Source organism: Paroedura picta, chromosome 14 (assembly GCF_049243985.1).
Source record: "Paroedura picta isolate Pp20150507F chromosome 14, Ppicta_v3.0, whole genome shotgun sequence".
NCBI classification, from domain to species: Eukaryota; Metazoa; Chordata; class Lepidosauria; order Squamata; family Gekkonidae; genus Paroedura; species Paroedura picta.
Window position 1 is genome coordinate 1,812,111 of NC_135382.1, and position 22,503 is coordinate 1,834,613.

General features: G+C 46.9%; 1 protein-coding gene across 1 annotated transcript in view; it reads right to left on the reverse strand.

Moving 5' to 3' along the window:
• The window catches only part of CLPTM1L (CLPTM1 like), a 52,470-nt gene that overhangs the window by 17,452 nt on the left and 12,515 nt on the right, over positions 1-22,503 (reverse strand). The window contains exons 4-13 of the mRNA XM_077310554.1: positions 22,024-22,169; positions 18,640-18,718; positions 14,697-14,814; positions 13,532-13,626; positions 13,128-13,212; positions 10,289-10,392; positions 8,692-8,757; positions 5,761-5,811; positions 1,819-1,901; positions 766-800 (exon numbers count right to left, since the gene is read on the reverse strand). Coding sequence (XP_077166669.1) covers positions 766-800; positions 1,819-1,901; positions 5,761-5,811; positions 8,692-8,757; positions 10,289-10,392; positions 13,128-13,212; positions 13,532-13,626; positions 14,697-14,814; positions 18,640-18,718; positions 22,024-22,169 — 862 coding nt within the window. The remainder of the gene's footprint in view (positions 1-765; positions 801-1,818; positions 1,902-5,760; positions 5,812-8,691; positions 8,758-10,288; positions 10,393-13,127; positions 13,213-13,531; positions 13,627-14,696; positions 14,815-18,639; positions 18,719-22,023; positions 22,170-22,503) is intronic.

Genomic DNA, 22,503 nt, shown 5'->3' on the forward strand with positions numbered 1-22,503 from the left:
GTGTGTGGGGGGGGGGAGCAGGGTTGTGCATCGCGCATGTGCGGCAGGGCAATCGCCCTCCTTGCTGACACAGCCTGAAAAAGGTTGGGGACCACTGCTCTAGAGTCCTCACTAGGTCATCTTGGAGGGCCCATATCAGCCAGTGCTGAGCCAGCTGCACTGGTTGCCAACTGTGTACCGAATCAGGTTCAAGGTGGTGGTACTTACCTTTAAGGCCATCTGCAGACCGGGTCCTGCATATCTAAGGGACCACCTGTCTGCTTATGCCCCCAACAGGGCCTCCACTCTGTAGGTTTGAATCTGCTGGTTGTTCCTGGCCCATGGGAGGTGTGCCTGACTTCAGCAAAGGCCAGGGTCTTTTTGGCCCTGGCCCCAACCTGGTGGAATGAGCTTCCGAAAGAGCTGAGGGGGCCCTGCAGGGTCTGCAAGATGGAGCTCTTCCGCCAGGTGTTTGGTTGAGGCCAACCACATTAGTCCTCCAGGCCTATGAGGATCTCCTGTGCTGTGAAGAAATCAGTTACCTTCACCGCAGTGAGCAGTTAGTGAAGTGCTAACTAGCAAGGAGAGCCATTTCTAGTGTCTAGTAACATCTAAAGCTCTAACCAAGTGGTCAACAACAAGACTTTACAATTCAACTTACCAAAATTGTTTGTCTCTAGTTTTCTATGTACAGGATAGCTTTTAAACTTGGAGAATTGTTCAAACATATTAATTCTGCCATCCAAATACACAATTCCCTCTCTATTGAAGCACACAAATACTTACCATTAACAAAGCTGTTAATCAACCATGAGTACCAGCTATCAAAAAAGAAAAAGGGAAACATATTCTTAATTTAAATGCAGAGAATATTTAATATTTCCCTACCCTGAATTGAAGGTGGATAAGGTGAATCCTTACCAGAGAAGGTTACATTTGTTTAAGGGAAGGGCCAAACAAAATACCAGATGTTGACAGGGAGCCCAAAGGAGTCCATTTGTGAAACAAACAGCCCTCTTCATAATAAGGGTTTTCAGAACATAAAAGGAATCATCCTTATCAATGGTTCCTCTATATAGTTGTGAAACAGCCTGGGGGGTAGAATGTGTCCGACTCTCCAAGTTGGACTAGGGCCAATCAGGGTTCAGCTAGCAATGCTGGCTGCACTGATTGGCCCTGCCCCTACAGCTCCCACCCACCCTCCCTCCCTGGATGCTAGCCATGTTCCTCTCAGACGTGCCAGAGACAGAGAGACACACACAGAGCCCTGCCAGACCAAACACGAGTCCTCATTTCCTCCTATTGCTCCTGCTGCGAGGGGGGCAGAGAGAGACACAGAGAGAGCTGCCCCTGCTGTGACGGAGGGAGAGAGAGAGACAGACAGAGAGAGGTGCCCCTAACTGCACACCAGCCCTCCTTCCCTCCTACAAACCAACCCTGATTACCTGCTATGCCTCCTGCTGCGAGGTACACTGAGACACGCAGTGAGAGGGAGAGGGAGAGACACAGAGGTTGGCACCTAGTGGTGTACGCTGGGTCCTAGCGCCCATTGCATTCCTGCTTGCAATGGGCTATCTTGCTAGTCATATTATAAAATGATGCAATAGACAGACAGGATGGGCAGGATCCTAGCCTTTACCAGAGAAGAGGTTGACTGTTTTCAAAAATTGACTGAAGACTAATAATAAATAACAGGCATTAATCCATCAGAATACTAAAGTCTTATCTGAACAACTGTATCTTTTTTGACATATAGAATTGCAAGTTAACGATTCACTCTCAGGTTATAGAAATATTAAGCTGCACATTAATGTTTTGGAACAATTCACAGCACCTTACCTTTTGTATTTGACGTTCAGCAAAGAATAAACTGCGCCTCCAATGCACAATGGGTACAGCAAATACGACAAGTACTTCATGGCCTGAGAAAGGAAAGGAACATATTTGTAGACTCCTCCTTCTCTGCCAAGGAAAAGAGAGCTCCCCCTTATCCCAAGACAGGTTAGGCCAGAGAACCTGAACAGGGCGGGAGGGGGGGGGAAGGTTTGTAATTCACGGGGAGGGAGGGGGTAGCCACAAGTGTCAGGCTGCCTCCAGCTGACAGCCAAGGGAGGAGAATGCATTTGTGCTGGTCATCTTGCCCTTAGGATAAAACCCCAGAGGGAGAAAAGGGTCTGAGATCTGTATACCCCTGGCCTCAACCAGGGCCAGAGCCTTCTCTGTCCTGGCCCCCGCCTGGTGGAACGATCTCCTGGAGGAGATCAGGGCCCTGACGGAGCTTAAACAGTTCTGCAGGGCCAGCCAAAAGGAGCTTTTCTGCCAGGCATTTGGTTGAGACCAGACGTAACCAACAACATCCCTGCTCCCTCCCAAAAATCCATCAATGTATTCTGCTCCTGGGCCTGTTTGTTCTGTTACCACTGTTACAATTATCAGTTAGTAGTACTAATGTTATGGATTCATTCTTGTATTGTTTTCTGTGTTTTATGTAAACCACCCTGAGCCTCTGGGGAGAGCGGTATATAAATATAATCTGTAAACCGCTCTGCGGGAGCAGTAAAAATAAAAGGGTAAGGGCTATGTGGAAGGAAAAAGGGGTGTGATGAATCCGGGATAAAAACTCAAAGGGGCCAATCGGGAGCCGCAAAGTGGCTCCCGATTGGCCTCTCTGAATGTCAGTCCGGGGCCAATCGAGAGCCGCGTGCTGCACAGCTTCCGGTTGGTCCCCAGACGTCCCGCACTCGGGGGTGAGTGGCCCAGGGGGGAGAGGCTTCGCCACCGGGAAAGGAGCAGGGCCGCCATGTCGAAAAAAACGGCGGGCCTGCTCCTTTCCCTGCGCCAAAGCCGGGGCCTTGGGGGAGCGGGGGGCTGCCAGGAGGCCTGCAAGGGGGCCAGGGGCAGCCGAGGGCATGCTAGCGCCCATTGTATTACATCTAGTAAATAAAAAAATACTATAAACATATATGAGAGCCCCTTGGGGTGCAGAATGGTAAGGCTCTGAAGCACTGCCCATGAGGCTGGGGGTTCAATCCCAGCAGTCGGCTCAAGGTTGACTCAGCCTTCCATCCTTCCGAGGTCGGTAAAATGAGTACCCAGATTGCTGGGGGGGGGTAAATGGTAATGACTGGGGAAGGCACTGGAAAACCACCCAGTATTGAGTCTGCCATGAAAACGCTGGAGGGCGTCACCCCAAGGGTCAGACATGACCCAGTGCTTGCACAGGGGATACCTAAAACATATAGGATGAATGCATGCAAAATTTAAACTTGCCTTGACTGGAGTCAGGTTTGTTAAAAGCAGCAGCCACTAATCAGGAGAACCCCTTCATGAACCTTATTGTTGTTGTTAGGTGCGAAGTCGTGTCCGACCCATCACAACCCCATGGACAATGATCCTTCAGGCCTTCCTGTCCTCTACCATTCCCCGGACTCCATTTAAGTTTGCACCGACTGCTTCAGTGACTCCATCCAGCCACCTCATTCTCTGTCGTCCCCTTCTTTTGCCCTCAATTGCTCCCAGCATTAGGCTCTTCTCCAGAGAGTCCTTCCTTCTCATGAGGCAGCCAAAGTATTTGAGTTTCATCTTCAGGATCTGGCCTTATAAGGAGCAGTCAGGGCTGATCTCCTCTAGGACTGGCCGGTTTGTTCGCCTTGCAGTCCAAGGGACTCACAAGGGTCTTCTCCAACACCAGGGTTCAAAAGCCTCAATTCTTTGACGCTCGACCTTCCTTATGGCCCAACTTTCACAGCCATACATTGCAACTGGGAAGACCATAGCCTTGACTAAACGCACTTTTGTTGGCAGGGTGAGGTCTCTTCTTTTTAGGATGCTGTCTAGATTTGCTGTAGCTTTCCTCCCCAGGAGCAAGCGTCTTTTAATTTCTTTGCTGCAGTCCCCATCTGCAGTGATCTTGGAGCCCAGGAAAATAAAATCTGTCACTATCTCCATTTCTTCCCCATCTATTTGCCAGGAATTGAAAGGGCCGGATGCCATGATCTTCATTTTCTTGATGTTGAGTTTCAAGCCAACTTTTGCACTCTCCTCTTTCAACCGCATCAACAGGCTCTTTAGTTCCTCTTCGCTTTCTGCCATTAGAATGGTATCATCTGCATATCTGAGGTTGTTGATATTTCTCCCTGCAATCTTAATCCCAATTTGTGATTCCTCTAACCCCGCCTTTCTCATGATGTGCTCCGCATACAAGTTAAATAGGCAAGGCGACAGTATACAGCCTTGCCGAACTCCTTTCTCAATTTTGAACCAATCAGTGATTCTATGCCTGGTTCTCACTGTTACTTCTTGACGTGCATATAAATTTCTCAAGAGACAGATCAGATTCTCTGGTATTTCCATCTCTTTAAGAACTTGCCACAATTTGTTGTGCTCCGCAAGTCAAAGGCTTTAGCATAGTCAATGAAGCAGAAGTAGATGTTCTTCTGGAACTCCCTAGCTTTCTCCATGATCCAGCGTATGTTGACAATTTGATCTCTAGTTCCTCTGCCTCTTCGAAATCCTGCTTTCTAGTTCCTGTGTCTCTTCGAACTCCCTAGCTTTCTCCATGATCATGAACCTTTAGCTAGTCCCAGTTCTCTCAGAACTCTCTCAGCCCTACCTGTCTCACAAGGAAACTGTTGCATGGAGAGGAAGGGAAAGGCAACTGTAGGCTGCTTTGAGGTAGAGAAAAGTTCGGTGACACTACCCTTTTAAATTTATTATGATTTGGGACTTTGGCCTGGAGATATTTTATTACATTATTGCATTGTCAGAAGTGCCTAGCTCTGCCTGGCTTCTGCCAAGATTGTTAGCATTCCTTAGAAGTGTAGATGAAGGGCCTAGGTCATCTAGTCCAACCCCCTGCACTATGAAGGGAATTCACATCCCTATCACTCATCTACTGTAACCTGCCACCCCCTTGAACCTTCACAGAATCAGCCTCTCCGTCAGATGGCTGTCTAGCCTCTGTTTAAAAATTTCCAAAGATGGAGAGTCCACCAATTCCCGAGGAAGCCCATTCCACTGAGAAACCGCTCTAAATGTCAGGAACTTCTTCCAGATGTTTAGATGGAATTTCTTTTGAATTAATTTCATCCCATTCGTTCTGGTCTGTCCCTCTGAGGCCAGAGAGAACAATTCTGCTCCATCCTCCATGTGGCCCTCTTTTAAATACTTGAAGATGGTTATCAGATCCCCTCTCAGTTGTCTCTTCCCTAGGTTAAACAGACCAAGCTCCCCCAGCCCTTCTTCATATGCCTTGGTCTCCAAACCCCTCACCATCTTTGTTGCCCTCCTCTGGACACATTCCAGTTTGTCTACATCCCTCTTCAACTGGGGTGCCAGAACTGAACACAGGACTCCAAGTGAGGCCGAACCAAAGCAGAGTAAAGGTGCCTCTCGACAGCCTCTCTGACCGTGTTAACCCACTACCCAGATACTAACCTGGCCTACTAACACTCCTAAATGGACTTAAGAATAACATAAGTAAAAATACATTAAAATAAGCCTTTTGTTTGCACACACAGTCTGATGAGAACTTATGGCATTCTTCCACCTAGTCCAGAGGGGTTTGCTCCTCTTTCTGCACCTGCCCTCCTCACCATCTTATTTTCCTTTACTCATCTGTGCATTTGCAGCCCTCCTGAAACACTATCTCAGCCATCTACCGACAACACCTGGCTCCTATTCCTTACCCAGCGATACCTGTTACTACATGGTCTGACCACTTTTATTCGTTATCAGTATTGTCAGCTGTTATGCTCAGTTCAGATATATATGTTATATTACCTGGTTGTCATACTCCTCCATTTTCTTTTCAGATTCAGTGAAGTCTCCAAACTATTCAAAATACAGGAACAGAAGCAGTCAAAATGGGAAGTCAGAACATCAAGGTATTGTTGTTAGACATTCTACTATTTCAGAAAGAAACCAATACTTACAGAATCAAATCATCGCCTAAGCTTGGGTTCAACATCTGGGTGGCCTCTATCATAATCTAACCCCATTCCCAAGGACAGTCAGATATCCATCCTGTGACCAGTCCAGAAGCCAGAGAAAAATGAGGAAGTAGCAGGAGGGCCAACAGAACCTGAGACGGACCTCAAAATGGATTTCCAGGAGAACTTGTGGCTGATCAATGCAGTAAGGCCACAGTTAAGACCGGTGGAGCTGCCTTTAGAGTAGGATTCTCCCCAGAAAGGGTCACTACGTATGACAATGCAACCTGCTCTGCCCTGGCATTTCTGGCAGACAAAGGAAAGAAAACAGGAAGAAAAACATCTCTGAGGGGTAACAGAACTGGCTGGCAGTTTGTGGCTGTTAAGGGGATTTCATACATCAGAGACCAGCATCCATTTGCATATGCAACAGAAATCTAACCGTCTCATGACTGAATAGATAGCATTCCTCAACGGTTCTTTTAAATCATTCCAGCTGAGAGACTTTCATCTGCTAAATGCTCAGCTATATCATCAGAAGCAACAGATTTATCTCATAGACTAAGCCTGCAATGCCAGTGTGCATTTTGTAGACAAACTGCAAGATACACTTCCTGACAGACAAGGGGCACAACTGTGAATAGAAGCAAATAATTTGTGCTTGCAAAACACACCAAACCTAGCACAGGGGGGGGAGAGGAGAAAAGGCTTCCAGTTCCAGACTGTTCTAAATAATCCTCCTGTGTCCAGGGTATAGTTAGGGGTTGAATCCAGCAAGGGGCTTGAACATGCACAATGACATTTGCCCGCAGAGCACAATTTTCTCAGTTCCTGAAATACTCCTCCGACTGCAATCTGGATTCTCAGATAGTTAGGTGGATAGGGAATTGGTTAGAGAACCGTACTCAAAGAGTTGTTGTCAATGGTGTTTCATCAGACTGGAGAGAGGTGAGTAGCGGGGTACCTCAGGGCTCGGTGCTTGGCCCGGTACTTTTTAAAATATTTATTAATGATCTAGATGAGGGGGTGGAGGGACTACTCATCAAGTTTGCAGATGACACCAAATTGGGAGGACTGGCAAATACTCCGGAAGATAGAGACAGAGTTCAACGAGATCTGAACACAATGGAAAAATGGGCAAATGAGAACAAGATGCAATTTAATAAAGATAAGTGTAAAGTTCTGCATCTGGGTCAGAAAAATGAAAAGCATGCCTACTGGATGGGGGATACGCTTCTAGGTAACACTGTGTGTGAACGAGACCTTGGGGTACTTGTGGATTGTAAACTAAACATGAGCAGGCAGTGTGATGCAGCGGTAAAAAAGGCAAATGCCATTTTGGGCTGTATCAACAGAGGCATCACGTCAAAATCACAAGATGTCATAGTCCCATTGTATACGGCACTGGTCAGACCACACCTGGAGTACTGTGTGCAGTTCTGGAGGCCTCACTTCAAGAAGGACGTAGATAAAATTGAAAGGGTACAGAGGAGATCGAAGAGGATGATCTGGGGCCAAGGGACCAAGCCCTATGAAGATAGGTTGAGGGACTTGGGAATGTTCAGCCTGGAGAAAAGGAGGTTGAGAGGGGACATGATAGCCCTCTTTAAGTATTTGAAAGGTTGTCACTTGGAGGAGGGCAGGATGCTGTTCCCACTGGCTGCAGAGGAGAGGACACGCAGTAATGGGTTTAAACTTCAAGTACAACGATATAGGCTAGATATCAGGAAAATTTTTTTCACAGTCAGAGTAGTTCAGCAGTGGAATAGGCTGCCTAAGGAGGTGGTGAGCGCCCCCTCACTGGAAGTCTTCAAGCAAAGGTTGGATACACACTTTTCTTGGATGCTTTAGGATGCTTTGGGCTAATCCTGCGTTGAGCAGGGGGTTGGACTAGATGGCCTGTATGGCCCCTTCCAACTCTATGATTCTGTGATTCTAAGTATTTAGGCTGGTGGGTGAGGAGAGCAAACAATGGGTGGCAAAATAAAACAGCTGCAAAAAGGGGACATTTTATTACTCTAAACAACTTCCTTGCAACAAGCGCTGTCAACATGGATCATCACGACCACTAGAAAGGTAGATAAGATGACGTCTGCAGGTTGGCTTTTGCAGACGAGAGCACGTTTTTCAAGCATCACCTGCTGCCTTTGGAAGGGGGATCCCCCTGCCTGACACCTGCTGTGCGCAGCTTGGTCCTCTGTGGACCGCCCTGTGAAGCACTGGTCTGCGGATGTGAGGTCGGTGGCGCTGGCTTCTGAGAGCTGAGGGAGGGGCTTCAGGGCTGTGCTTGGAGCAGTTGGCATGGGCATTTTGGAACAGATTGCTCACCCCGCCTCCTGCCTCCCCAGCTTTGTAGGTTCCCTTGTGTGCCTGCACAGGGACAAGGAGTGGCTGCAAGAAATGTGCATTACAATTGCCCTGCCTAGGCAAGCTGAGGCGTGACCTAACCACTCTGGATGACTTTGGGCCCCACTGTAGGAGAAGGAGGTGTTTCCCGTCAGTCACTCCCTTGCTCCCCCTCATGCTGCTTAAAAGTGCGGAAAAGTGTTTGATGCTCCATTCCCCACTGCCACTGGATGTAATCTTTTCTTGCTGATGCAAAAGAATCGCTCTTCTGGATCCAGCTCTAATGGCAGCCTCCTACAAACATCTCATGTAAAGTATAGTTTGGCCCACCCTACCGCCTAGTACAATTACGGGGAATCTGAAGGTAAAATGCATTGATGGGATGAGGCAACCCCCCCCCCCGCCACACACTCACGCATGTAAAATAATGCCACACCTTAATTGTGGGCATCAGCCCTCCCCACTCAAATGTCATCTTCAGTGCTTTCTTCACTTTCCAAAGCTGAAAAAGAAAATGAAAACATTAAATATCCTGCAGGTCTTCCTAGGCAAGGGGCAGAATTCTTTTTTCATGCAAAATCAGCAGCAAGACTTATTGCTTCCAGCTGGAAATTTCTATTCTAAAACTTTCTCTAACATCTGTAATACTGTTAAAATAAAAAATTACACACACAAACACACATAGTTTAGTATAGTATAGTGTAAAGTACAATAAAGACTAAGAATAAACAATTGTTGACTAAGTAAAAACAATATCTTGGGGTATAAGTTTTTTTACTTTTGACATCATGATGATGCGGCCATGATGGGACAATTTGTGCCTTTCCTTGTTCCTGGCCTTCAGCCAAGGAGAGGAAGCAGGATTAACTTTTATTTTAAACTTTTCTATCAGTCCACCAGGAATGAGACAGTGGCTACAGCCCTATGAAACTGGACAGCTTTTTCCACTGAACATGGTAAAAGTCACTTCAGTATTATTTATTCATTAGAACTAAGTTTGTGTTCAGTGGTACCTTTAAGTCGAACAAAATTTTATCCATGCCTGCACACAAACGTTTATCCCCAGAATTAAACTTTGTTGGTCTTCCAGGAGCTCCCTGGACTCAAACTTTATTCTGCTGCTTCAGACTGACATGGTGACCCACCTGAATCGATTTGTCCAGTAGGCTACCTGAGCTCTGGAAAAATGGTCAGTGGTTGCCAGCTCAGATCAATGACTGTGGAAGAATGAAACCACTTACTGGAAGCTGCTATTCAAAAAGATGTTGACCCCTGGGTGCTTTTTCCTGAGTGAGATGTTCAGCATCTGAGCTAGAAGCATTATCAAGGCTTGACGTGACAGTGGGGTATTCCTTTGCAGCAACTTCCATGAGTTCAAGGCCACAGATCCCCAAACACAAGAAGGGAAGTGGTTGAAATGCATGTCCCATAAAGCTGCTTGTCCTCATGAGGGGGAAGGAAGCACAGCTGATCACTTGGTAGGGCTATTTCAATCTTCTTAATCATCAGTCCTGCACTACGGGCTACAGAATCCTCAGAGAGATACGGCAAGCGAGGCTATGATTTAGGGGCAGTTCTGAAGGAAATGAGGACAACGAAGTCCAGCTTCTTGCCAATATCAGCTTGGGTTTCCCTGAAGAAGAGCTTAGGGCTCTAGAAGCCTGGGGCCAATTCCTCGGAAAGTCTCAAAAGCCCAATGTGTTGCTGAAAGGAAACTTCCAGAATCTGGGGGCCGCGGGGGGCTTTGTGGAGCTCCTTGTTTGTCCCGAAGACTAGCAAAACCAGAACAGCTTTAGTTGGATTGCTGGAATGATTTTCACTGAGATTTTGGGGGTCATTGGTAGTAATACAACCAAGCTCACTAGTTACATGCTGGTATGAAAGGAAAATTTGGATTCAAGCAATTTTTGACTCATTACAGACAACTGTGTAACATTGGCTTAAGTCCACATATCCTTTGTAAGCTGCTCTGAGATCCAGGCAGTCTGCACTGACATGGGGCATACCACAGGAAGAGTTCTGCAACAACTCACCTCGATCACAGCCCCGACGCCTGCTGGAATCAACACCAACAAACTTGTTTGCTCATCCAAAAGGAAAAGAAAGATGACCACGGTGCTGAAGCATCGCCAAAGCACTGCATTGGGGAGGGGGGGAATACATTAATGCATCATGTGCGTTAAGCATGGCACTTCTGTTTGGAGAACTCTACAGTTTTGTTCTCACAATAGACCCCCACTTGTTTTTACAACAGTTCCCAGATGGAACAATCACAGATAAATACGAAGTACAGGCCCAGAAAACACTCTCCAGTCTTTGCAGCTGAACAACTCATATTTAGGGTTTGGTCACAGAATGCAGCATTGGCCAGAATTCTGATAGCAAATGTAAACTCCCCAGCCAACTGCCCCCGTACAAAATAAGCTGTCCTGGGGGGGGGGGGGGGAGGCAACCCTCAGAAAGTCCAAGAGGATTCCAAATGTTCTGGGCCTGCCACTTGCCTGGAGCAGTGACTCAGACAGAGGCAACCTGCCTGGGATACTTCTCATGGCATCACTGTGTCAGGTGCAGGGATTCCTCACTGTCAAGAGTCCCAAAACAACAGGGAAGGCCCCATCTAACAAGGCATCTGTAAACCGCTCCCGCAGGAGCGGAAAGAATAAAAGAGTAAGAGGTAAGTGGGTGGAGAAAGGGGCGAGGCGAGTCCGGGATAAAAACTCGAAGGGGCCAATCAGAAGCCGTGAAGCGGCTCCTGATTGGTCCCTCCAAGTGTCAGTCAGCAGGCCGACTGGGTGAGCAAGCCAACACGTTTCCTCTAAGTCTCAGTCAGCAGGCCGACTGGGTGAGCGAGCCATGACATTTCCCTGAGCCGAGGCTATGATCCTGGGGTAGGAGGGGGCCTTGGAGATGGCTTTGCAGCTGAGGCCGGGAGCCTGGGGTGGTAGGGAGCAGGGGAGAGGCCTCTGAGCACGGGGAAGTTCCTTGCTGGCTGCATCTGCAGCCAGCAAAGCTCCTTTCCCGCCTGCACAGCTGGGAGTCTGGGGTGGGTTGGGGGCGGGGAGACGCCTCTGCACCCGGCAAAGCCCCTTTCCAGCCTGCATAGCCCCTCCCCTAGCCAGCCAGACAATTCAGAGAGAAAACTGAGAGACGGAGGTTTGCCAGACAGCATGGAGAGTCCAGCATGCAGGGAACGCAGAGACACAGGCAGGCAGACACCAATATATTGGAGAGACACAGAGACACAGACAGAAACCGCAAGCTCACAGGAACGGCCAGAGGTCCTAAGCAGTCCCTGCTAAAGCCCTCCCCCCTCCCCAGCCAGCCAGACAGTTTAGAATGAAGGCAGAGAGACAGATCTTTGGCAGACAGCATGGAGAGCCCAGCATGCAGGGAACGAAGAGACCAAGGCAGAGACACACCAATAGACAAACAGAGAGACACAGACAGACACACACAGGAGAAAGAGGGCTCACATTTCCCCCACCCACCCCCTTAACAGAGAGAAAAGCCCAGATGGACAGATGCAGGGATAGCAGAATGCAGGGCACAAAGACAGAGAGTGAGAACATGGGAGACAGTATTGCGATACAAGGATGCATGGAGATATACAGGCAGAGATCCCAGCCAGTCCATGCTACAGCCCTTCACCCCCCTCTCTCCCACCCCACGCAGACAGGCAGACAGTGAGAAAGTTAGCCAGGAGAAGGATGGCTGGGAGACAGAATACAGATCCAAGGATGCATGGACGGAAGGAGGGAGGGAAACCGGGAAGGAAGAGAGAAAGACAGAGAGACAGAAAGACATATGGAGAGATACAAGCACAGATAGACAGAAATAGACACAAAGGACATAGAGAGATCACGCACCCCCCCCCCCCCCCAGCAATAACAGAGACAGAACCAGACATGGGGATAGACAGGGCTGCCAGAAAGAAGGGAAGAAATGCAGGCAGTAAGAAAGTTTGCAGAGATAGGGATCGCTGGCAGAAATACAGGAGATAAAGGGATAGATGGCTGCTGGGATGGAAGGATAGAATGAAGGACGGAAGGCAGACATCAAGAGAGAGATGGCGAGACTGAGACAGGACACAAAACACAGGAGAGTGAAAACGAGCAAGCCAAGAAAGAAGGAGGACAGGAAAGAAGGAAGTCAAGAAGGAGGGAGGGAGGGAGACAAAGGGGGATACACGGATGGGGCCAATAATGGAAGACATGCAGAAAGCCAGACATGGATGGGACACAGAAACCAGGTAAAGAGATGGATGGGTGGACGGGGGCGTCGAATAACAGACGGCAGGACCTCCTGAACCGCTCCCATCCATACTGCCCAAACACCTACAATTCCACTTCCACAAACGCCCCGCCACAAAGGACACTCTCTAATCCACCCTCTCTAGCGCCCGTTGTATTTGAATGTACAAAACAGCTTTATTTCTAGTCTTCCAATGAATGGGATCCTGCCAGCCACCTGCATCAAGGGCTGTAACACCCAGCAGAAGCTGCCTGTAGGGAAGGAGCCAACCCAACAGCCCAAGCCTCCCCTAAGCATTCAAAGAGACTTGGTTAGACTTTCTGTGTTCTGTCAACAGCAGTACACAATCAGGATCAATTACCAATGGAAGTACCACTTAATATAGATCAATGACTGGGCCTTATGTTTATTTCTGATGTTAGAAACAAACTGGATCTGAAGGTACAGCTTCCTCTGGCCCAGGAGCATGGCTTTTTTCAAGTCCCTCTCCCCCTGTGCAAGCTCCACTTTACTGCCATCTTCAGAATCCAGGCCAATATTTACAAGTGACATCACTGCACAATGCCTTGGGCACTGGTAATAACAAAAAGGCATTTTAGGAAATGTCCAGATGCTACAGACCTGCTTTTGTAGACATGCCAATCATACTTTTCTTTTTTGTCCAAAAGCTGATGTCATTTTTGAATGCGAGGAAATCAAAGAGGAGCTGCAAGCATAAAACACAGTGGCAGCATTAACTTTGAGCTGGCATCAGATATGTACAGGACAACGGTACCGACACTAAGAACAGCCTCACAGTTGAATCCGTAGAAGGGATTGGCTTACCTGGCCAGACCTGCGTTTCAGGCACACGAGCGCACCAAAAAAGTCAACTTCACAAGAGTGTCTTGCCTAGCTCCCTTTAGTGATCCTAAATTTTTACACTCTATTCTCAAACCTGATGTTAACATGTACAGAGATTAGCTGTGTCACACACATGAACAGATTCAGAGATTTGAGGTCCAATATGTACAAGAACCACTTACATGGAATGCTGCCACAAAGAATGTCAGAGCAAGAAGATAGAGGTTTGTGTCCACAAAAATTCCCTTTACTTCATCAGCATCTTTTTCTGAAAAGCCTGTAATAAAGAGGAAGGCAGCAAGGGGATCACCAGAAAGCTGAAGGTTTCCTAGAACTCTAAGCAGCTCAGATCTGAAATTATGACTACAAGCATTTTCCCTCTCTTCAGGTTTTCAGGTAGGTTAAGTATTTAGGGAATTTAACAACTGCCTCTTATAATCTAAACTGCATAATGTAGAAATGGAATAGCCATGAAAAGCTCATAGATGCTAATCACTGGATGGCTGCTAATAGGGCAGGTAGGAAGTCTCTGGAACATTATATGAAAGCTAAGTAGCAGCAAATCAGTAACATTCTGAACTTTAAAATTATTAAGCAATGCATTAAAACTGGAGTGTGCCCAGAGGAAGGCAAGAAAGCTGGTGAGGGGTTTGGAGACCAAGATGTATGAGGAAAGGTTGGGGGAGCTTGGTCGGTTTAGCCTGAAGAGAAGATGAGATATGCTAAGGAGAAACAATAATGTTACAGAATGCTGAAGGCAGCAGGAAAAGAGGGAGAACTGACACAAGATGGGCTGACTCTGTCAAGGACTTCATAGCCCACACCGCCCAAGACCACAGCAAGGCTGCCAAGGATTAATCCCCAGGACAGTGGCAAATCAGAAGGGACTGGATAGCACTGCACCCAGGTATATCTGTGAGGGACATAATAAGACACACACACACGGAAGAAACTGGGAGCGAGCCCCATTGCCTTCGAACCATGCCCATTGTTGACACTTCAAAGCGCTCGTGGGGAAAACTTAACTGGCTGGTGAAAGCCTCCCTGCACCAAGTCAGATCTGAGGGGCGATGCAAGGTCACAGCCTGCACCCCAACCAGCCTTTCTACGAGCAGGGAACTCTTGCTCCATCTCAACAGATGATACAGCTCTACCGGCACACTTGCTACATATGTGAACTTGGTCACTATTTCTAAACTCAAAACTTGAAGGGGGGGGGGGGAGGGAGGAGCATACATTTCATTTTAAAGAATCACAGAAATTGAACATTAGAAGCCTGGATGTGCGTAAGAATTTTCCCTTGGTCTGTGTCTTGCTTTTACGCCATCATCGGGGACAGGGACTTACCGAATTGCTGCAGAGAATACACAGCATCTTGCATATGGATCCAAAATCTGAGCTTTCCCAGGGATATTTTATCATATGACACTGTAAGTGGAAGCTCTGTTGTTGAACGGTTTATAATCTGCATGGTTTTTAAAAATAAAAATAATTTACAAGATTAACACAGTAAAAAGTGACATTATTATTTATTTGCTTCTTAATTACTAGATGTTTAGCCACCCAAAAGACTTGAGAACCAGCATAGTGCAGCAGTTAAGAGAGGCAGCCTCTATTCTGGAGAATTGGGTATGATTCCCCATACAACCCATACAATTCAGAACTGGATGACAGATTGCACCCAAAGGGTGTTTTGTAAACAGTTCACCATTGGAAATGAGTGATGAGTAGAATGCCGCAGGGATCTGTCCTGGGCCCTGTGTTATAAATGATTTGGATAAAGAAATAGAGGGGGTGCTTATTAAATTTGCAGATGACACTAAACTGGGAGGGGTAGCAAACATACCAGAAGACAGAATCAGAAAACAGGATGATCTTGACTGGCTAGAAAACTGGGCCCAATTGAATAAAACAAATTTCAACCATGATAAATGTAAAGGTCTTCATTTTGGTAGGAAAAATCAAATGCATCACTATAGGATGGATGAGAGTTATCTTGGCAGTAGTATGTGTGAAAAAGATCAGGGGGTCTTAGTAGACCAGACACTGAACATGAGTCAGCAGTGTGACTTGGTGGCTAAAAAGGTGAATGGGATTTTGGGCAGTATTAAAAGAAATATAGTGTACAGATGACACAATGTGGTTACTGCATTGCTCTGGTAAGATCTCATTTGGAGTCCTGTGTTGAGGTTTGGACGCCACAACTGAAGAAAGATGTAGACAAACTGTAGCACGCCCAGAGGAGGGCAACCAAGATGGTGAGGGGTTTGGAGACCAAGTTGTATGAGGAAAGGTTGAGGGAGCTTGGTCTGTTTAGCCTGGAGAGAAGACAACTAAAAGGTGATATGGTAATCATCTTCAAATACTTGAACGGCTGTCATATAGAACAGTGGTCCCCAACCTTTCTGAGGCTGGGGACCGGCAGGGCATTGTGCCGCGCCAGCGCGGGCCGCGCCTGCGGGCCGCGCCCGCACGGGCCACGCATGCGCGATGCGCAGCCCGGCCCTGATTCTGCCCTCCCGCAGTAAGAAGCTTCCCGGGCCGCAAGCTTGCGGCCTGGGAAGTTTTTTACTGCGGGGGGGGGAGGGGGGCGGGGAGAGGGCCGCGGCCCGCAGGTTGGGGACCACTGATATAGAACATGGAGCAGAATTGTTTTCTGTTCCCCCAGAGGGTCGGATCAGAACCAATGGGTTTAAATTAATTCAAAAGAATTTTTGGCTAAACATCTGGAAGAAGTTCCTGACAGCTGGAATGGTTCCTCAGTGGAACAGGATTCCTTGGGAGGTGGTGGGTTTTTCCTTCTTTGGAAGTTTTTAAGCAGAGGCTAGTCATCTGACAGAATTGCTGATTTTATAAACTTAGGCAGAGTATGAGTGGGTGGGGTAGGAAGGGATGTGCCAGCGTTTGTCTCTTGCGGCCCTTCCTTGCATACCCAGGGAATTGCTGATCACCACTGTGGGATGGTAGATGAATTTTCTCCAGGCCAGGCTGGATTCTGGAGATGTTTTTGTGTGGGGGGATTAATTGGGCATGAAATTGGCATCACTATGGGTGGTTAGGTAGTTGTGAGTTCCTGCATTGTGCAGGGGGTTGGATTAGATTACCCTGGAGATCCCTTCCAGCTCTATGATTCTAGGACCTCCATCTGTGAAGGGTTCAGCATCAGACAACTCTGTTTGAACCATCCTGCTTCCAGGCATCTGGCTAAAGATTCTGGGGGTGAATTTGGGCAGCCATTCGTCAGGAAGAAGAACTGGATATCATCTGAATATTATGGACAAGGAGATCTTTATAAACATTCCATCTCCCAGTTAGCTTAAAATGGCTGGAGAGCTCGCTCTTATTGTGTATGAAGGCATCATGCACCCTTTTGCAGGCCAGCATCTGGGGTGGGGGGACAGAATCCTAGAAGCTCAAGGGAGCCCTTTTCACTCCCCTTCCTTTCTGTCCTCAGCCAGGCGAGAGTGATATCAGTCATGTGCCCAGTTGTGCTGCAGGATGAGAGGCCCGCACATTCCTCCTCCTATCCAGAGCCCCACTCTTTTCCAGGATGCAGAGGTGGCCTATGCCAGTTCAGGACCCCAAAATAGGGGAGCAGACAGTACATCACAGTCAAAAGTCAAAATCACAAGGAACCCATGTAAGGAGTCAGGGACTTTAAAATCTTTAAAACAGATGACTGAACATTAAGAGGCAAAGTAGCTTTAATCAATGGTTATAGGCTACATTTTCACAAATCCTTCCTCAGTGACAGTTAACTACAATAAAACAAGACAAACCGTAATGTGTCTTTTTTTTACCAAGTAACAAGACAGCAACCATATCTCAAGAGGCTGTAAGTCACATCAGGCCCACAAGAGTTCAAAAAGCTGAAGGAACAGTCCTACATGCGGAGACATTTAAGAATGTATATAGGGAGAACCTTCTTGAGAGCTAAACCCTCAAATTATATTCCTGAAACATTCTTTCAAAAAGAAATAAGCTAGAGAATGAACTGGAATTTATTGAAGCTGAAGCCATAACAATCAGACAAACCAAGTATTAAATGCACACTACAGAATTAAAGGGACATATTCAAAAAACACTAAGAGTCCATACAATTATTTAAAGGGACAGTAATAGGGGTATTCTACAGGGATTCCAGTTCAGAAAACATGGGTCAGATCAGACTGAATATCCAGAACATTGGCTATTATGTGGCAAGCTTCATCCATCTTGTATTGCCCTAGTGATTTTAAATAAGGGATGCTATGTAAAAGAGGTTATGAGGCAACTGCCCAACCCCAATGAGGACATGCCTATCTTATACAGTGAATCCCACATGGCTATTTCCGTGGTATTGTCCCAACCCCTTTTGCTTAAAGTAAATTGGCAGTCATTCAGTCCCAGGAACCTCGCACCCTACATTTCACACCTTTGTAATTCATGCCTGTCACCTCAGGTATGTGAAAGATCTATTGGTAGCCGAATTGGTGCACACAAGTCTTGCGTTTAGAATAAGAGAGAGATCCCCTTATGCAGGGCATTCTGAAGATGATTTGAAATTCTATGTCATTTAGGTTTTCAAACCTCATTCTTATAAGACAGATGTTAAAAGAGTACGCCTGCAAAGGGAAGCCTTCTTTATTTATAGGTTGGGGACTCTCTTTGTAGGAGACTTCAACTCCACATGGGATCTGGCTAGTTTCTTAAAATTTGTTTCAATTGAAATCCCTGCATGATACACCTATGACTCTATCACTTTAATGAATTCTATTTACTATTTAAGTGTTTTAGAGTATGTCTTTCTAATTCTGTAGTATGCATTTTCTCTTTGTGAGGAGCTCCTTCTTCTAAGAGAGTGATTCCACGGATCCCGTGGCGCCTGCCACTGTGTTTCCTGCCTCCTGAGCTCTGCACAGAATTCATGGATCTTGAATGGAAAAGGAGAAAAGCTGAGCCTGCTTTGGGCGGCTGAGGGACTAGCAAAGAACAGGACTCACTCCAGCTCTGCTTCCTTTTACTGCTGCAGCCATGTAGGGAGCACCCTCTCTTTCCAAAGGGAAGCCAAACAGCATGTCTTGCCATCTTGCCCAAGACAGACCTATTATTAGGTGGGCTGCTGCCCCCCCCCCCCCCGCAACAGCTGCTCTGCGGTGGCACCCACAACCCTTTCTGGACATCCAAACAACTACCCTGCTTGGTTCTTTCAAGGTCTACTGCTGTAGCAGCAGCAGCAGCAACAAGACTGTTCCTTATGAGTCAAGGGAAGATTACAATTCCGCATTAAAGAGGCTGTTCAGTTACTCACCATTAAATCTTTCACTCTGTTGCTCAGCTGATCAATGAATAGTATGGGAAGATAATGTACTGTCTTGCCCAGCTGAACCCTAGATTGCAAGATGGATTGCATTATGAACATAAAAGGCCTGAAACATACTTCCATTGTTCTTCATTCAAAAATGAAATAGCTTGATCTCTATTTCCTGAATGCCTATTTCAGGATACACAAAGCAAATCTGTAATCAACTGATCCTGTGAGACTTCCAATGTCCATGCGGAGAAATCCAGCTCCTCTCCGAACTTGGACCTGGAGTCAACAATGGCCACACTGGGGCTCTCTCTCAGCTTGTCTCTGGACCGCCGTCTCAAGCAGGCCACCCCCTGGACTTAATCTTTGGAATGGGGATAACAACAGGTCTGGTACAAGCTACAAGAGGGCCATGGTCAGACCCTGCCACTGTGAAAGCTCAATCAGAGCCCTGCTGTATTGGCACAGAGCAGATTCACGCTCACCCAAAGAGACTAATGCTGCTCTGTGGGACCTGCGGGCCATTCAGTCAGAGAGGGGGCAGAGGACTGGCAAGGCTGACTCCCTGAATCGCTCCCCTGTGCCCTCTAGGCTCCCGACCCAAGCCGGCCCCTCGCTAGACACAGGAGGGCTATGGGAACAGAAACAGGAGCAGTGGCAGCTAGACGAGTTGGGCAGAAAACTGTGACGAGGCCTCAAGAACATCTGGAGAATGCTTATGAGGTGATCTCTGCTACTCTCACCCAGCACAAGTATCCATATACAATTAGGCCTCGGACATCCCCAGGGAATGATCAGAAGCTTCACAGTTGGCTATTAGTTGTAAAGCATTTGTGAGCTTTTTGGCAGAGAAAATCTTGAAAGCCAGGATTCTCCCAGTGAGACTGATGCAGCAAGTAAACTGGGGGTTCAAAGGTCCCACCCTGGACCACTTCAGTACTGTCTCCTTGACCAATGTGGACAGAGCTCTGACAGCTGTTCAGCCGACTACCTGCTGCCTGGACCCTTGCCCTCTTGAAAGCTGGTGATGAGAAGGCGTGGCCTCCCCTCCAGGACATGATCTACTTATCCCTAATGCCAGGGACTTTCCCAGGGGAACTGAAGTGAGCAGTGGTTAAGATGCTTTTGGAAAACAGACATCACTGGATCTAACCAATCCAGCCAACTGCCACCAGGTTTCACATCTGGGTGAGGGGGCTGAGCATGTGGTCGTGGAACAACTACAGAGCTTCTGGAGGAAGTATCAACCCTTGATTGATTTGATTGATTTGATTTCTATAACTGCTCCTTTTGCACAACTGTCTTGGGGCAGTTTACAATTATTCATTAAACAATGCATTTCAATAGATACGATAAAACAATTTGGAATTCAACCAGAAGCCAGCGCAACTGCCTGAATATAGGCTGGATATGGGCCCTCCACGGAGACCTGGAGCAGACTTGGTAGAATACTCTGCCGAGTGAGAACAGGACCCTGCAGAACAGTGCCACAGGGCATACAAGACAGAGGGGTCACACCAGACCCATGGCTGAGGCCCACAGACCACCACCAACTGGTCTTCCTGCACAGACAATGGCCTCCTTATGTCACAAAGTTTACATCAAATCAATTTATTTAACCTCTCTCCCACTGAAGAGAAGGCGGGAAGCTCCTGGGTTTTTAATGCAAATTGATCTTTTAATGCAAATTGATCTTTACTTTGTATGTTTTAACTTTTTAATTGTAACTACAGTGTTGTAAGCTTCCCTGAACCTGTGGGGAAGGGCAGCATAAAAAATCCTAAAATAAATAAACTCAAATATATTTTCGTAGCTCATTTTTTTGGCTGGAGGAATAACAGTTTAGTGACTTTAGTGTTCTGCTGGAGAGAGATAATGAACAGTGACTGAACCCATCAAGATGTTCTCTGAGTCTCCTTCTCACCCGTTCCACAGCCTGGAGGCTGAGCTCCTCAACCTGAACAGCAAGCTGGGCATGTTTCCAAAGGCTCCCATGTGGCATGTGAGGCAACTGGGATCCTAAGGGCTTCCAAAGGGGCAACTTGAGGCAAAAGACTGCTGTGGGTGAGCAGCATCTGCAACACCTGGCAAGATGCCTTCGAGGAGCTAAAGTAAGGGAGCATCCTCCGCCTACTCCCTTGCTCAAGAAGCCATCTCACTAAGACTGCCAATGAGGATCCTACGCAGTTAAGGAGGTACTGAACAGCTCTGAGGGCAGGAATCTCCAAGCACAGCCACAGGGTCCGCCTTCCAACCCCTTCCCCAGTACTACTAACAGACTGCAAAGCATATTTGAAAACTTGCAACCAGAGTCGCTTTTAATGATGATCCATTACGGCAAAGAGGATTTCTCTCAGATGTTTAAAGTCACTGTCCCTGTGGGCCAAAGGTCAGAGGTTTATCCTTAGTTAGTGGATAATGTTTTAATTTAGAAGAAGAGTTGGTTCTTATATGGTGCTTTTCTCTACCTGAAGGAGTCTTAGAGCGGCTTCCATTTGCCTTCCCTTTCCTCTCCCCACAACAGAAACCCTGTGAGGGAGGTGAGGCTGAGAGAGCCTTGATATTAAGAAGAAGAAAAGTTGGTTCTTATATGCCGCTTTTCTCTACCCAAAGGAGTCTCAAAGCAGCTTACAATGGCCTTTCCTTTCCTCTCCCAACAGACTCCCAGTGAGGTGGGTGAGGCTGAGAGAGCCCTGAGATTCCTGCTTGGTCAGAACAGCTTCATCAGTGCTGTGGGGAGCCCAAGGTCACCCAGCTGGCTGCATGTAGGGGAGGAGCACAGAATCAAACCCAGCTTGCCAGATTAGAAGTCCATGCTCCTAATCATTACATCAAATCAATTTTCAACATGAGCCAGGGTTTAGGATTTGCTATTCAATCTTTGGTTTCAGCTCAGAATGTTTTGACTATTTCTATAAGCTGCCTCGAACCAGGCAGAAAGGTGGGATATAAACGGTTTAATAAATAAGTAACAAATAACTAAAACATGAAGACATTAGGACTTGAGGGTCCCCCAAACTATGACGTACATTAGGCTGGTTTGATTCAGAGAGCTTAGGGCTGAGGGGGGATTTGGACCGGAGTGTTGCCAATTTAGGTTCAACTTTCTAGCCACTAAACTGCACTGTCAATGAGCCATCAAGGCCAATGCCCACACTGGAGCCTAAGAAGTATTATGTCGAGGTGATACAAATGACTGCAAAGCCCCAAGCCCATTCAAGTCCATTTGCAAGGACTGAGCCGCCCCTGGAAGCAGCACTCCTCCCGCCCCCTTCCCTTTCACACCCTTTGCGATCCTGCCATGGTTGAGAGGCTGCTCTTGGCCCAGGCAATAGATCTGTGTGGAGACGGGATCGGCAGCAGAAACCGCAGACGCCAGCTTACATTTTCATGTATCGGTGCACATCAGCTGGGAGAGAAGTTCCGTCAAACACAAAGTCTTCCACCATGACGTTTAAGGTCAACCTGGACCTCCAATGTGAGACGGGCTCATCTAGTGCATAAGTTTGCTTTTTATCTGCTTCAATTTGCTTTCCAGGAAACAAACAAGAAAATATAAAATTGAATACATTTCAGAAATTTCACACACTGCACCATATATTTACTGAATGTCCTACATTTGTTCAACTGCGTTGTCCTTTAGTGAGTTACTTGAAGAAAATGAATTTTTTTCTGTGTGGATGAGAAGCATCTGATTCATGTACTATTAAGCAAATGAATAAAGACACTGCATTTTTTGTGACAGTAGTCAAGATACTGCTGGCTATTCTAAATTATGCTCATGATTTCATGAATTCTGTAACCCTTTAAATGTCTAATTTTTAATATGCTGCCTTATATGTGCCAACAAAGGTATTCTGATTT